The sequence below is a fragment of the Varanus komodoensis genome, unplaced genomic scaffold (genome assembly GCF_004798865.1).
Source record: "Varanus komodoensis strain SLA01 unplaced genomic scaffold, ASM479886v1 scaffold16, whole genome shotgun sequence".
Lineage (NCBI taxonomy): Eukaryota > Metazoa > Chordata > Lepidosauria > Squamata > Varanidae > Varanus > Varanus komodoensis.
Window position 1 is genome coordinate 19,705,044 of NW_025335468.1, and position 17,236 is coordinate 19,722,279.

General features: G+C 38.9%; 1 protein-coding gene across 1 annotated transcript in view; it reads right to left on the reverse strand.

Annotated features, from left to right (window-relative positions):
- Positions 1–1,446: 1,446 nt before the first annotated feature.
- KIAA1549L (KIAA1549 like) overlaps positions 1,447–17,236 on the reverse strand; it is a 119,629-nt gene continuing 103,839 nt past the window's right edge. The window contains exons 20-21 of the mRNA XM_044425840.1: positions 8,330–8,481; positions 1,447–1,728 (exon numbers count right to left, since the gene is read on the reverse strand). Of these exons, the coding sequence (XP_044281775.1) occupies positions 1,447–1,728; positions 8,330–8,481 (434 nt within the window). The remainder of the gene's footprint in view (positions 1,729–8,329; positions 8,482–17,236) is intronic.

Below are 17,236 nucleotides of genomic sequence, written 5' to 3' on the forward strand. Positions count from 1 at the left end.
TTAAAATTGAATAAATCAAGAAACCAAAGGCAAGCTAATCATCAGTGACACTCAAATGCAGTCTCAGTTGGTCCTAATCAAAAATATAACATTTTTATACATGAAAAATTAAGGATTTCTGTAACAGTCGATTTTTGTTTTTGCAACTGCCAAAGCTAAATCAGTATAGAATCACATTTTTAAAATTTATTTTATTTTTACTAGAAGCTATCATTTCAATTAGAATTACATCTATCTTTCAGAATCTACAGGTTGTGTTTGGCAAAATACTACCTCCCAACCACTATTTACAGAATGCTCTTTTGTTCAATGCACACTTATTTACACTATAATATAATCAACAGGTTGTAGCCACACCCAAAATTATTTGGGTTTCTTAATGAGTTCACATAATCATTACTCAAGTGTAATCCAAGTCAGTCACAGTTCTGGTCAGCTGTTTCTGGCATCAGTTCACTAGAAGTCATTGTTCATAAAAGTAAAAGGACAGAGCTCAGTGTTAAACAGAGCTTTTCTTGTAAAAGCAGGTGCATTCATTATTCCAAACTGAGACAGACTCAGGGTTCTCAAATTCACCACATTCACCATCTATTCAAAATGAAAACCTTTTCAAATATAGGACACACTCAGAATTTGTTTTCACTGGAAGTTCCAGAGTGCTTTTAACACCCACTTACTCTGTCAGTTTTCCCCCATTTGATGGCAGAGAGACAGAGTATTGAAAACACTTCTGTTTCACTCAACAGTAACATTACACCACTTCTTTAGACACCAATTACACTAGTATGCCTCTTCAGAGTTCTCCCATTTTCTGCTTTTTGGAGTATGAACAAAGATGATGAAGTGTGGGATTATTTAAAAAGGATTCTGCAGGATTCATTCGCATCACATTTTTATAGTTCAAATATGGTCTCCAGGCAGAACTGAGCTCTATTGCTTTGTTGCAGTCATTCTTTTGATACTGATTCCCAAAATGTATCAACTTGACCACTAGTAGATAAATACATGGTCTTTGTCAGAATATTAGCATTATTTTTTTATCCAGAAAGATAAAGTTTACTTTTTACATGCACACATTGCTACAGAATGATCTATATTTGTGCTTTCTAAGCTCTTAATATACTGGAACATTAGACAGGCATATGGTTTAAGTAATGTTTCCAACAACAGAGGCTCCATGGAATGAGCAGTATGTGGCAGACAATTGCATATGATAAATATATTACATCAATGTCTAAACAGAGTTGCCAGGAAACACCTGGCTTAAGAGACAGAGTAGATCTTCAGACTGACTGTTCTAGTTACTCACATTAAAAAAAGAATCCAGGGTTGACTGTGTCAGAGACGGAAAAATATGGCATTGCTTTAGCGCAAGCCACAACAAGTCTGATTTAAAAGCCAGAAGCTGACTAGGGTTGTGATGCAAAGTTTCTGTGTATGAAGCCATCAGACCTGAAACTCAAACATATCTGTTTGTTTCTTGGCTAGCTTAGCTACTTCTTCTCTTATTGCCTTCACTAGTGCAGCTGTAGAAAGGCTGGGGAGAGGGTTATCCAAAGGGTCATTTTCAGTTAGGCTGTGTTGAGAAGCAGCAGTACAGGGCAACGGAGCTTGTTCCAGGCTGGGCTGCATGTTTGCTGGCTGGCTGTACTGACGCGGAAGCCTTGAAGGAGAGTTGTGCTGATAGCGCGGCCGTGAATAAGCTTCTATGTAGCCAGGCAGTGGGACCTAGAGAAGATTTTAATTAGACAAATAAATTGCCCTCAGATATATTTATTTATCTGTTTGCATGACAGAGAGCTTCTGCAGTGGTTGCCCTGTGGAAAGAAGCCACTCAGGGGCAAAGTCGGAAAGCAATTTTTGAGCCAGAGCTGCATGCATTCTTTGCGAGAGTAAATCAGTGTGTTCCTTGTCAGAATAATTTGATTTCCAGGAACAAACCATTTTATGACTGCAAAGTAACCATACATAATGATGAATACAGAGACAGCAAATTGTCCAAGGCATCCCAAGAAATCTGTGATTAAGAAAGGAGATATTACTGTCTGTGATTTCTAACCCATGGATAACTGATCCCATAAAACTCAAGAGTATATCCAATGCTCAAAAAACACCCTTTGACTTATCAATATACAGAATTTACAAAGTTCACCCTGCTTTAAGCAGAACTCAGTCTTTCCCCAAGGGATGGAATTATCCAGTCATACTTCCAAAACTCTCATTGTCTGAATTTGTCCCTGGAGGTTGGAGTTTTGAATTACCTGGTCTTGTTCCCATGTGCAAGTCAAGTATTACGAATTCTCTATTGTTCTGCTTGGTTATGTGTGGGTGGGTTTAAAAGTGCCCAAATGTCGTGTGGAGCACTGTATCTGCAAAATATGCCTTAGCTTTCATCTTCAGTTCGTGTCTCTCCTCTTACCCCAGTTGGACCAATTTGTGATAGTATACACAAAAAACATGTCTGGATGTCTCAAGATATACACACTGTAGTGTCCCTTTTTTTTTTTTTTTTGCAGAGACTTCTACTAAAGAGCAAGAACATACGTGTGCATTAGTAGAACACTTTACAAAAAGAATCTTGATGCAATCGTACGTACAATTGCATCAATTACTTTTTTTGTAGCAGTGTGCTATCCATGTAGCTGTGTGCGCCAGTAATGTAGTGGGGAGGGAGAGAGATGCCAATCTGCAAAACGTGGAACTTGAGCAAAATGTGCATGCTCCAGTTCCAAAATAATTTTCAGAAATTCTCCAAGGCCGAATTACGGTGTCATAATTCTATGTTGATGAATGTGTGAGGAAGAAGTGTTTTCCCTGTTGCCCTCTGTACAGGGATAGCACTTCAAGCGGAGGGCCTTCTTCACTTACATGGGCCCCCTGTGTGATTGGGAACTCTAGAATTGTAGAGTTCTAAATACACTCTTGTATTTTGAATCAATGCAATGTCTAAATAGGGTTCTAGTTAAACCAAGACACAGGAGAGGAAGAATTCAGGACAGGGCAAACCGGAGGAAAAATAAAGGAACAGAATGAGGAAAACCTTTTATCCCTAGGAACATCACATTTACCATTACTCACTAAGCTAAGTTAGTCTTAATAGGATAGTCTAGCCTTAGTCTACAGTATGGTTTAATTCTCTATTGCCAGCATGAATAAGTCAAAATGCTGCTAGGAATTTATCCAAAAGTGTGAACATAGATTGAAAAGTCTATATTAATTATTCTATAATGTCCTTTAAATGTTTGTTTGTTTGTTTAAAGTTTTTATATGCCGCCCAATACTAAAAGTATCTGGACGGCTTACAAAAAGCAGAAAACAAAAAACAAAGCAATCTATTTCAATTTCATTTTTATGACCATCATGATCCTCAGAGCAACATACAATAAATCCAATAACATAAGAACACACACACACACAAAGGTTCTTCATTTGCAGTAAGTTAGCTGTAACAAGGAATGTACCAATTTTTAAAAATCTCTTCCATCTTTGTCTTGCAGATTATCAGGTATCTTCATTCCATCCTCTGCCTATTGATGTAACGGGGGAGGGGGATGACCATTCTACTTGTGCTAATTCACAGTAACACCACTGAGAGCACTGGGGAAGTGCAAGTTAGCACTAATGCATGCTTGCACTAATGTGAATTAGTCCACTTCCCATCCCCCTGTCCCCAGGTCTGATTTATAAAAATCCATACGCGTGCATCTGATGCTAATTTCTCTTTATTTTAGGATTGTTCTTATTCAGTGGGTTCAATGGGAGCAGGGACAGAATGGACCAAATGACCCTTATTACAACAGTAGTTAGTCATATATAGTTTATCGTTACTCCTTTATACATATGAAACATGTTTTAGAAGTATGTTTCACATGGTGTTACAAGTTTTGAATACCATGTGCATCTTCCTATAATCTGCAAGATTGTCCGTACTAGCACTGAACTATTATTCAAAGCGCTAGTATTAACATTTAATGCCCTAAATAGCTTGGGGCCAAGTTATCTAAAGAAACACCTTGCCCCATATGTTCCTACTTGAGCCTTAAGAGCCTATTTTGGGGTACCTTCTTAGGGAGCCCCGTCCAATAGAGAAAAGGAGGGTGGCAACCAGAAAGAAGGACTTTTCAGTTATGAAATCCTTAAAAAGGTATGTCTGATACCCATTCTTTCTTCTTTTTGATGCCAGGTGAAAAACTTTTTTTAATTTTCCAGGTACTTTAATAGCTACTTTTAGTTTTCATATGTATTTTTATTATATTTTACTGTTGCATTTATGTGCCTCTTGTTATTGGTTGTTTTATCATTATATTGCTTTATTGCTATATGGTGTTTCTGTTCTTGTTTATATGTTCTTTTGACTTTGATAACCAGCAAGAGAGCCTTTTGTCTTTGGGGCAATATAAAAATGTTAATAATTATTAATTTCTATACTTTCCAAAACCCAGATCACCCTGGGCAAATCCACAGAAATTATAAAACATATTAAAAATTTAAAATACTAAATTTAAAACAACTTAAACAGCTAAAATACTGGCACCTGCTAAAACTGACATTAAAACTCAGTCTTATGCCATCAAATGCCTGGATGTGGAGGGTAGTCTTCAGCTCATGCTGAAAAGATTTTTTTTGATGCCAGATGGGCTTCAGTAGTACTTCACTAATATACACAATGAAGTGTAAGCAATTTACATTTCATAAGGGCTATGCTGGAAGACACATTCTCAATGGTGAAAAGGAACAATTGCTCTTTACAAGCTCTTTGACCATATTCTCTAGGGAACTTAATTGCAGGTGAAAAGTAAGTTTTGGATATTGAATGACTATTTACTAGGAGGTAATATTTAGTATTCCAGATTCTCCTAGAATCCAAAGGTAGCTGAGTTTGGACTGTGATGACATCTCTTCTGTGGACATACTACAAATTTTTCATATACCAAGGCAAAAAGAATTATTCTCCTGACCTTTTAATAGCTGGTACATATTTCATTTCTGTATGCTTTTTAACATAAAATGCTTATTACTATTTTGATACTTTATTGTCTATATTTTATTATTTTAATTCTTCTATTGTTGTGCTTTTAATTACCATTTAATCATGCTTAAAACGGTAATTATTCTTGCAAACCATCCTATCTCACCAGCCAATAAAAGTATCCTACACATTGCTGAATATCCTCATGGATAAAGTACTGCCAAGGCATATTTCATTATTTTCCTTTTCCACTAACTTCAAATAGTATGGCTAGTTTCAACGCTGGTGATTAACTATATTGATTGTGTTCAGAATATTGTCTAATAATAATTCCTTACGTGACTGTGCCCCATAATAGTCCCAGTGTATCTCAATAGTCTGGCACTGTTCTCTGTTGTTAGATACACAAGTCAATAAACTCTTAAAGATATTAGAGTTTTAAAATTAGCCATGTGATCCAAATATTGCTTCAATATTACAAAAATGCACACAGCAGTTGAGACTTGAACTTGTATACCAAACTGGGCAAATGCCACCAAGTCTTAATTCTGTGTTTACTTTATTTGGCTATCATAATTTAAAACTCTTTTTCTTAATTAGAAAAGTACCCTCTGAAACATAAAGGACAACTATTTCAAATATAGACAGAAATAATGAAAAGGTAGACTACTCATTCTCAAGTCTGGAATTGGCAGAAATACATATCATAAGTAAATCCAACCATTATGTAGACCATTTGTACAAAAATTACAGCAATAGCTTTTATTCTTTGAAAGTGATAATCACTTTGATAATCTAGTCTTTAAGAGTATCATTTCCAGTAAGTCTATTAGATGTGGAGTCTGCTTATGCCATGGTTGCTCACCCCCACTCATGCACTGCAAGACCTCTATAACTTCATCTATGTTAAGCATATGGCTTAAACCTATGGGATTCCAGGATGCCAGTGGCAATCAAATTTGGTCAACACAAAGCACACCCCTCTTGTTCACATAACTGTGCAAATTAGACTGATTTTGCAATGAGAGCTGTGTTAGAACGCTAGGGGGCAGTATTTCACCAATTTTAGCTTACGTAAACTTGTATAGTAGCACTTCAGAACTTTCCATTCAAAGCCTTTGAGGTGGCTTGAACATAACTGGAGAAAACATTTAAATGCTGCTTTTCCCATTTCCTTCCCAACATTTTCTACTCAGATGACACTTTAATGTAGGAAACTATGAATTTTGTATGTAGTTTGTCTGGCATGATGAAAGCAAATGTCTGCTTTTCATATCTAAATGGTAAGACAATTAGGAGTGGCACAATTTCCTTTACAGAAGTGATTAAAATGGAGGAAATTGATCTAGTGAAAAAGCAGTTGTCAGAGTAGCCCACACTTTAGTTCTTTCCTGCATTTCTTACAGAGATGGCGATTTTTAACTCTAGTAACAAGCCATAGTAGTTTGACTTTTCACAGACACAGGACAGGTTCACAAGACTAGCTAAGCAACAATGGATTTTGCCATTGTTTGCCGTGTTGGGTGAATCCTGTCATGGCATTTCAGTGTGGTAAATTTGGTCTTTAGAAACAACAGACTGTTCTATGGCTTTCCGGTACCCAGATGACTTGCTATGTCATCCATATCTAGAAAATACAATTCTTCATTGTTCCAAGGCAAAAACCAGAGATCTGCCTGGCAAAAGTGGCCCATTGCTCAGTGGAGAACACCATTGGTAGATGCCACTTTCTGCATCCGGCAGAGACATCCCCACTCTGCCCACCTTCTGCTCTAAAGATCATCTTTGCCCAAACGAGGCTATGCTGCTCAACCAGCTTCCCTGCTGGCCTTCCACACATAGGGCAAGAACCAGCTGTGCAGTGCTGCCTAGTGGGGGCTGATGCCACTCAGCTGATTCCCCTTCCTTGCACCTCAAGGAAATCTTGGTTGCATGCATAGCAACTAAGCAAGAGGGGAGAGACTCACCTGTGCAGCAGTACTCAAGAGAGGCTGCACTGCTGAGCTGAGTCCCCCCTGCCCCCCATCCACGCTTACCAGGGAGGCATCCCTACCAAGTGGGAGCAAGAAAGGGAGGGGGGCAAGTGCCATTCCCTTCATCAGTGCTGTTTCCCAGAAAGGTGCTCAGATAGCCAGTGAGTTGGGGATGCTTGTCTCACAAGTGGGACCAAGAAAGGAGAATAAGCACATTTACTGTAAGCATTCAATCTTATAAATAATAGAAAGATACTTTTGTCAGTGGTCACTCCATTTCACACAACTAGCGTTAAACCATGCTTTACTGTGATATATGAACCAGCCCACTGCCTGTTAGCCAGGCTGACCTAAAATGACTTTGGTAACAAAGAGAATCATAGCTGGAATGGGCCATTTAGATTACCTGACTCAACCCCCTGCTCAGTGCAGAAATCCAGTTAAAAGCATCTCTGTCCGATCAGAATAAAGTAATTTCAGTTACTGCTGGCAACTATTTGGTGTGGGATAGGCTTGGATGAGAACTGAACTATCAGTAAAACATTTACAGCCTTTTGTCTTGCTTTAAGGACTACATATCAGCCTATCTCCAACACGTCATTCTTAACTTATCGATTTGTGTTGGACCTCTTCTAACAGCTTAGGAAATCACACACAGAAGTTCTGGCTTGTTTTCAGGGAAACAATGCTGTGGCCAGTGGCTCAGTGGGATCTTTTGTACTACTGAACTAAGGCAAGATAAACCATATGATGTGGCACTAGAACATATCCTCTCCCCAAGGATCAAATGCAAACATAAATGGAGAGAATTTCTGGTTCTGAATATTTTAGTTCAGGGGTCTCAAACACAACTTACCTGGGGGCCGCTGGAAGTAGAGTCTGGGTGAGGCGGGGCCGCATCAAGTATTCCACCACCGCGGTGGTGGTGGGCCGCTCATCCTGCGGCCAGCCCAGGCGCCGCTGGCGCTTTGAAGGCCGCAGGGTCCCTCCCCCATGCCCGTCTGTCCTGGCAATTGGCCCGCGGGCCACGAGTTTGAGACTCCTGTTTTAGTTACACTTCTGGTCATTTGCATACCACGCAATTTATACTAGCAATGTATATTGCACCCAGGTGCTGCTTTAAGTTCAGGATCTTGGATGCAATGGCAGCTTTACAAATTACTACAAATTTTAGCAAAGAGAAGTGCTGTTGTCCTAAACTGACATCATTCTTTAATTTTCAATTTCTCATTAGACCAGCCCAGGATATCCAAATAGCTGACTTGGCAGTACCAGCTGTACAAAATGTTACCATCTGTTAGGAAATTTTACCTCCCAGATACCTGTCATTAGTATATTTACTGTAAGCATTCAGACATACAAACAGAAAAAAAGTGTGCACATTTACCGAGTCAGCCCACTGCCCTGGTAATTCATTTTCTCCAGCATAGGACATCCAAGCCTGGTTCCTATATGCGGTAGGTGGTGTTGGGATGAAATAGCCTGTGAACCCGGATCTGTTTGCTGCTGGGATGGCAAACACCGCTGGAACAGTACTTCCTATCAAGAAATAGGGAAGATGATTAGTAACCAAAACTCATTGCTAAAGACCTAGAGGAACATTGCAAAGGATACCTGAGATGTTCCGACTAGAAGATACCATTTTGCATTGGCAATAGAGCCCCTTGCCAAAGACAGAACATGCATTATTGTATCTGCACTTGGTGCCTTGTTGTCACTTGGGTGGGATGAATCATCCCACAACAGATTATACCTGTGTGAAGATGACAACCCAGCAATGACAATGTTCTTGACACAGTGGAGACATCAAAGCCATGAGCTAGTGATCATATATATCTGCACTATGAATGAAGGAATGAATGAATGAATGAATGAATGAATGAATGAATGAATGAATGAATATCAGTTGTGTAAGTCAAACATAGGCACAGTGCAGATGCGGGTTTTTGGATTTTTGCTAGTGCAGAAAGAGAGTACAAGAAGCCAAAGAGATGTTGCTAGTCAGGTTTCTAGTAACCTTGTGAATTTATGTAAAGTTGTACGTGTGGTATTAAAAACATGTCATTTTGATTCTAGTGTTAGAGTCCAGTATCATTTACTGGGTTGAAATACTTCTACAGTAGTATTTTTCAATATCTAAAGGGATAAGAATGCTCTTAGGACCACCCTACTGAATTGTGAGCAGTTATGGCAGGATATAGAACAGAGGGAAGTGTGACCACCTGTTGCTTCTCTGGAACTGAGTTTGTGTGCATATGGTGCTTTGACCTTCCTAAAGGAGAATAAAATGCACAGAGACCATGACAAAGAACTGTAAATTACTCCTGCATGAACCATTCTGCTGAATCAACCGGATGTATGTATGATTTCTGGTTGTGGCAATGAGAACGGGAATACAATTAAGTATAGATGTCACTGTTTCCTCTTCCATGGTGTGGGTTTGTCTTCACACAGCATAGATGTTGTACCAACCACTTGGCATTTATATTTAGTTTCACCCTTCTGTTCCTTCAAAGTTCCTAATACCTGCATCATTTTATGCTAACAAAGATCACTGCATGATCTTAAACCCAATGCTTTTTTAACCCTGATGCTTTCTATCATGTTCACATGTACAGTTTATTTGTCCACTTGGGTGATCTTCTTCAGTTGGTAAATGGATAGATTCTTCAGTCTCACTGGTATCCTCTGGAATCCTCGTTAAATTCCTGGCAACACATCATTGCTTTCAGCTTGAAATATGTTGCCAAGTGTTAGAAAAAGAATCCATCTTTATCGTCTGTTCAATGAAGCATCTCTCCTACATACTGCATGCATCAGCTGCTAACATGTAAGTGTACTAGGTGCAACAAGTATTTTGACTACATCTTGTAACCTTTAGATTCAAAATATCAAATAATATAAGGCATTATTTTGTAGGTATCGCAACATGATACATACTGGCTTTAGTTCTGCATTAACTGCTGAACAGCAAATATCCTCTCTTGTTTTTTGGTTGAACTATGCTTTGCGAGGGCAGTGGGTGGGGAATCAGCTATCAACTTCTAACATCCCAATGCTTTTTTTTTCAAGGCCCAAAGCCATCCATTTTGCCATTGCTTTAATGCATTGTCAGTGCCCCTGGTCTGCTCCTGTGATTGAAGTTACTGTTCTTACAGCTGGAACCCATGTGTGTTGACTCAATACATAGAATAATTAAATTTAGGGAGACCTGAGGTGCCAAGGATCACAGCTTTCAACCTTATTTTCTATGAATCTCCCTCTACTTTTAAAACTTGTGTTTATATGTGACATAAGAAGGCATCAAACTCTCTCCGAGTACTTGTGCTATGCATATTCCAAGCATGCTGAAAGCATATTCCAGTTTAACAGAACAAGTAAAAAGTCTCACATGTGAAAACGTTCCAAATGAAAGACTGATCAACAAGCAGCAGTTTGACACTCAGAAATTCTTAATTGTCATCTTTATCAATACAGCCTTTATCAATACAGCACACAAGGGTTACTTTCACTCACTTGGAGTAGGTTGGTAAAATTGCTTACTGACACCAAAAGGGCTCCCGTAAATTTCCCTGAAGAATCTTACAACAAATGTGTTCTATTATCTCCCCTTTCAAATGTCCACGCAGGAATATCTAAGATAAACTACTCAACAAGTCAGTGAATAGTAGTTAAAAGCTGACAGGGTTGTCCATGATTATCATCAGTCATTAACAAGGCCAATCCTCTCTTTGTGGCCTTTAAAAGAGACAAATGTACCTGAATAACTTGAAACAAAACACTTCACACACATGGGTTGTTAAACAGAAACAATATATTTTAATAAGACAAAGTTCCATTTTTTCCATTTCAGTTTACAGCAGTTTCCAGCCTTCGTTGTCTACAATGGGCTTGTAAAAATTGCATAAATGTTGCTTATGTAATTACATGAAATGAACGGAATCGAGGACACCAACCAAGCACCCGCTTTAGGTACATGGGGTGGGGCAGGGAGTCAACCACATGTGTTCTTGAAGTTATGCTCCTCTAATGACATATGACCACGGTAGTGTGATACTTGAATTCTGAATTTAAAAGGTTTCAGGAGAATATACTCCTTCTACTGAAGTGGGAGTGGCGTGGATGCATTTGTCCTTATGGGACTTAACAACAATCAAAAAACAGCAATTCCAAAAAAAGAAAAAAAAACAATTAAAAACAGAGACATCATTTTACAAACAGAGTCTCTTCAAGTCATAGTTGGGATGACTGTAGATACAACACAAGTAATTTAAATTGGGAAAATGCTTTTACTGTTTAAAGCCATTTCCAGTACCAATATTTATACCACGGCTGTATATTTACACCACATCTTACAATCACAAGAGATGGCTTCTGACGTTAAACCGAGGATGAGAGTACTGAGGAGCTGCTATTCTGCTGGGAGAATTGTAAGCTCCTCTTGAGTAGCCACAGTTACCAAAGTGCTGCTCCCAGAGTCAGAAGGATGCAAATATTAAATAAGCTTAAATAAAAAAAGGTAGCAGTCCAGTGCATTTTTCCTATGTCACCTTTAATTTATGAATAGTAGCCAAAAAGGGATTGTTGGGGTGTGGACTAGAACCATTATGACATCTTTTCTGCTTATTCAACCATTGTGATCCTGAGCAAAAGAGTAGCAGAGAGCGTCCTCCTACCCTCAAGAGTTTAAAAAATGAGGCAGCTGCTCTATTGCAAACAGAAAGTGTACCACTCAGAATCAGGGTCTGGCTACAGAAGAACATGTTGCATTATTAAAATAAGAGTTGCATTTGCATAACTTTACATTTCAAACTGTTTCTGCTGCAGAAGGAAAGAGTTGTGGTCATTCACATTGCTAAAATACCCATGTGGGCACACGAGAATCTTTTCACATTGGCAGTGGTGAGTAATACAGATTTTAGTACTGCTGGGCTGCCACAGAAGTTTGATTCTTATACAGGCATTATTGGCTGAACACTGATTATGTTTTTGCTGCCACTTGGAATCACTGATCCTTAAGTCTTACCTAAATACCAGGGGGACTGATTAAAAGGAAACACAATCCCAGACCCAGGGCCAGTTTTTGTCAAAGCCTTGACTAGTTACAGCAAAATGAATAGCTTAATGGGCCATTTATCCTGCTAATCTATATTGGTGAGGCTTGAGGCCAGGAGACAGCCAATTATTTTTTGTAGATTCTCTTTTTTGAGGTAGTCAAAGCACGTTGAAGAATTCAAGGATCCTGCATTTTCCTTTAGACTGAGTGGTGTCAGATGAACCTCTATATTTGTTTTTCACCTTATGTTTGGAGACACATTTTTTGTTGTTTTGGAGGTTTCAAGAACATTTGGTCAAACTAATGAAATGTTCAGGCTGCTGCAAATTCTACATTTGTAAACCCATCCATCAAGGTATGCTGCCTGAAACCTCTTAGAAGTTCTATCAAGCCCAGTGGGATGATTCCAGTCTGGAGCGATTCTTTTGAGGGTTGCAGCTCAATGGCTACTTAGAAGCTAAGTGGGCTGCCATAGTGTTTATCACAACTCACATTGCCTTGGGAATGAATGCTGCTTCATCACAGAATTCTTCAATTAGTCATTTTTATTCCTAGGCAGCCCATTACTGCATCCAATTACAGATTCACACCCACGAAAGCCTTTAATCTAAGTTTCAAATCATCAAGACTAAAAAGGCTTATAAGATTGAAGTCTCCATTATCCTCCACCCACAACCTTTCATAATTCACTAAGCTAAACTAAAGGTACAAAATTTCATTAAAAAACACCCTGTTGATAACTAGCACTGACTGAAATTACTACATTATTTTCCCTCTATTTCCACATTGTTTGATGCTGTATCTGCCAAACAATGTCAGTGGGCTGTTTGTGCTCAAATAAGAGCCATTCTAGGATGTCTCTAGGGTTCCCAAGGCCAGCCTTGCTTTCTGCTTAGGCACTGCAATCCAGTTCATTAGATTATATAAAGCAAAACTGAAAAGGTGGGCTTTGGCATTAAAATTCAGAAGGCTATATATCCCTTTCCAGAAAATAAGCAAGCTAGACCAGTTCTTCTGTCAAGTGATGCTCCAGCACATGTATGTAACTTTTGTGACAACTGTTCCTAAGAAGACTTGGTAAAGATGGTTATAATGAAAGACTTGACAGAATTATTAAATGTTCAAGACTCCATTTTGGGTGCATTACAACATATAAAGAAGTTTTTAACATCTCACTTAAATTTGAACTTTGCTTAAGAAGACATAATTTATTCCCCAGGAAAACTAGAGCTTTTGTCATTCCATCATACTAACTGTATCTTAAATTCAGTAGTGCTGTGGTAAACCTTTATGTGCACGGGCTCATCATGACTGAACGAAACTCTAAAATGCAGGCAGTTAGGTTGAACTATAGATAAAAAACTAGTTCTAGCAAGTTTTCATCTCCACCAGTAGCAGATCCCTTATAAAGCTAATGGATCTTTATTGCCCATTCAAGACCAAGTCACTCCAAAATATTTTGTATTATTATAGGGGTAGTGCATAACAATGTAAGTCCCCACTTCCACTAACTTCCGTGAGGATAGCTGCTAAGTGTGGCTAGGACCTGAGAGCCTGAAAGGGGTGGAGGGAGAGTCCCTTCTAATTATAGTAACAGTAATAGTCGAAACATTTAGACCCTGTGAGCCCTCACTACAACACAGCTCAAATTGCATCCAGAGAGCCTAACAATTTCCCTAAATCTTTCTGGACCAGGAGGTCATCTCATTTAATTTGTACTGCAGTAAGCAAACTAACTATGGTATGTAAATGTGCCATATCAGTCATTCTACAGACACTTCTGCATCAGACATACAATCCCTTTTTGCAGTATCATTACCCAAATCCTTAACTGAATAATATTGGTATGTCTAAACAAGCAAATATCAGCAAATAACTCTATGCTATCTTTAAATAAAATCAAGTAAATGCTAGCATAGCAGTTCCCAAATACTGAGTGTACATTTAAGAGGAAAAATTCTTTAGTGTGGAATTTAGTACCCAAGCTTCAGGTACTGAAGAATGTAACATTAGGGATATATATGAAGAGGCAAGAGCAGAATGCATTGCCCTTTTGGAGGGGAGGTTGGAACAGAGATGTGTTGTAGGTGAATGATAAATGCCAGCATCCTCTTAAACAGTAATTTGGAATCACTGTGTTCATTCACCAGATGCTGTAAAAGTTGTAGTCTTCCCTTAATTGAAATAGCAATTCTGCACAATCCTACTCCCAATTAGTTTCAAAAATTTCAGCTTAACTTCTCAACTGCACTTTTCAAAAAAATCACAAAATATATCAGCGGGAATGGACTGCCTAGAAGGAACTGCTGAATTGCCATGCTTTAGAGAAGCCAAGAGTCTTCATATCCTCTGGGAGCCATGACTAAAAGAGCACACAAGCACTAAACATCTCTTGGCAACATGCAAACTGTGCAGAGCGGTCTCACAGGGACTATTCACTTGCCTAAAATTAAGTGAAAATTTTAAATGCTCCACTGGACCATCGCCTAAGGCAATATAGTGAAATTTCTACAAGCCCTTTATTTCCAACTTGGTGTCAAAAGAATATATATCAGTTTGTCCTTAACTATAAAAACACAGAAAATCCCACTGGTTTCACTGAAACTTTATTTCCATGTAAGAATGCCTAGCACAGTGGCCTTTGTAGAGATTGTGTGTTGGGGCAGTTTTTTTTTAAAGAGAAAGCCATTATCTGTAATTACACTATTAAATCCTGATCTTACAAAGATAAATTAAAGAATGTTATACTTTTTACAAAGCTGTTATTTTACACGTGTAAGAAAAGTGGACCTAATTCTCTTGCAATAGAGCTTAGCACCTTAGGATTTCAGATTCAGAAAAATTGAGAAACTCAGTTGTTGTCAAGGTCAACAATTCATTCAAGCCCAGTATCATCTCTCAAAATCCTGATATTTCAGAATTTCAAAAATTTAAGAGTATAGCCATTTCTTTTCTGCTTACTCCAGGTCTCAAGTAGTTTAAAATACTGGGATACATATTTTTTTTAATGGATGTCTATTCATGGCCTCCATGAACTTGCTAACATGTTTTTATAAACTCTGAAATAATCTGCTGACTATTGTATCTTTAAGTGGCTAGCAGCCAAATTAGCAGAAATACAATTTTATTCCACTGATTGCTTATGGTTGTTCATAAGTTTCAAAATGCAAATAGAAACCAACATTGTAGCAGGAAGGGAATTTTTTACATTAATTTTTGTTTTGGATGGGCATATGTTATAATACTAGGTGGAAAGCTCAGTCTGGGGCAGAAGAACTTTAAAGGCATAGAGAAAAGCAGTTACCTGTGTGTAAATCAACACCCATGTGTGTTAAACCACAGAATATAAGGAAAGAAAATCCAAAGGAAAAAAGCTGGAGAAATACCATTAAGGGTGTAACCTTATGCATTTTTAGACAGAAGGCAGTCCCAGAACCCCCAGCATTCCCTGGCCAGCAAAAGAACATACCACAACTCCCAGTATTCCCTGTCCTTCTTCGCATAGTTGGCTGGGGAACGTGGCAGGTTCTTGGACATTTTTCTCTCTCAATATGGATAGGACTGCACTCTAAGTCAGTGAACGTGGCAGCACTTTTCCCCTATACACTTCCTTCCTTCCAAATTCCATTTGCTCAAATTGGCTGTTAAGACATGATGGCCAGGTTTGCATGATCACTCCAGCAAATAAGCCACAGTGGGGAATGCATAACGGGGGGTGGGGCTTCCAAACTATTTTGAAACCGTACAACCAGGCACAGGTTCATGCAGCGATTTGGAAGCCACCCTCACTGCATGACTCAACAGTTCACACAACACAGCAACCCACGAGCCATAAGGGTAATCAGGCAAACCATGCAACCATTGACCAGAGAAAAGAAGCCACAGTGGCTTTTCTTTCTAATGATTGCACGAATCCACTGTGAGCTATTTCTTCAAAGGTTCAACTTAACTTTTACCAAATTATTGGGGGAGTTTATCACTTCTGGTTTATCGTAGGGATGGGAGGGAAAGGAATAAGCAAATACCCATGGTACAATGATGGCAGCAGCAGACAAATTTTTACATGATTTTTTAGCAAAAGCAAGAGAAGACCCTGATCTCATCATCACCAAGGCTTTTTTGAGAGGCAGAACAGTCATTTTTCTTTTGCTTACCTTAGATTGTCGCAAATGTTTTTCATTACTTAAAGAAAGCTGGGTGAAAAGCAAGCATCTAGTGTCGTTCCAGCAGGCTTCAACAGCCCTGACAACCATCTGCATCTTCCAGACCCCTTCACAATCCAGCAAACACAAAGGATGCTCTTATCATTTGCCTCACCTGCCTTCCCAACCCCATCATGCTAGCAACACAACTATCCCTTCTTTGAAGACAATACACATTTCACTGGCTTCCTGACAGAACTGAATAATCTTCCTCAAGATTCTTACATGTCATGGGCTTCAGCAATATGCAGTGAACACAGGAACACTAACAAAATGGCAGATCAAATTTACAGTGTTAAAATAGGAGATGAGCCCAACTCATTCATACACAGGCATATACATTTAGTGTCATAAAATTCCAGTGTACCGAAGGAGATATGACATCTGTGGTATTTCCTTAATACAGAAAGGATTTTGATCAGCTGGCTAGGATTTCTTTGCAATCAAAGAGATTTGTTTGGGGCCACAGCTCAAAGAGAGAGCACATGCTTTGCATGTATAAGGTCCCAGGTTTGATTATGGCATCTCAGGTTAAACAGACTCAGGCAGTGTGTTTGGGAAAGACCCTGAGACCCTGCAGAGCTGCTACAAGTTAGATAAGAGTGGACAAGATGAACCAATGATCTAACTCAGTGTGAAGCAGGTTTATATGTTAATATTTTCTGAAGTTTCTTGAGGCAGGTAGCATCTGCTTGCTGGTAAGCTCCCAGAAAAAAACACCTATGCACACGACCATATTCAGCTTATTGATGATGGGTAAAGTTCATCTGAACTGATTTATCACACTGGGAACCTCTCAATTTCTAATCAGGATATCCTCACCTAATTCACTTTTGAACAGTTTGCAAGGACATGCTAGCTTGCAAGCTGGAGACACAATTAAACAATCACATGACATTTATCATCAGTTCAGGTTGGTTTCACCATATTGAGCTGAAAGTGGTAATTGAACTGACTTTCTAAAGAGAGCTTGTGGCCTTTGGATCCATGCAGTGTGCATTCAACCCAAGAGTGGGCAGCCACTGCAAGGAAAACT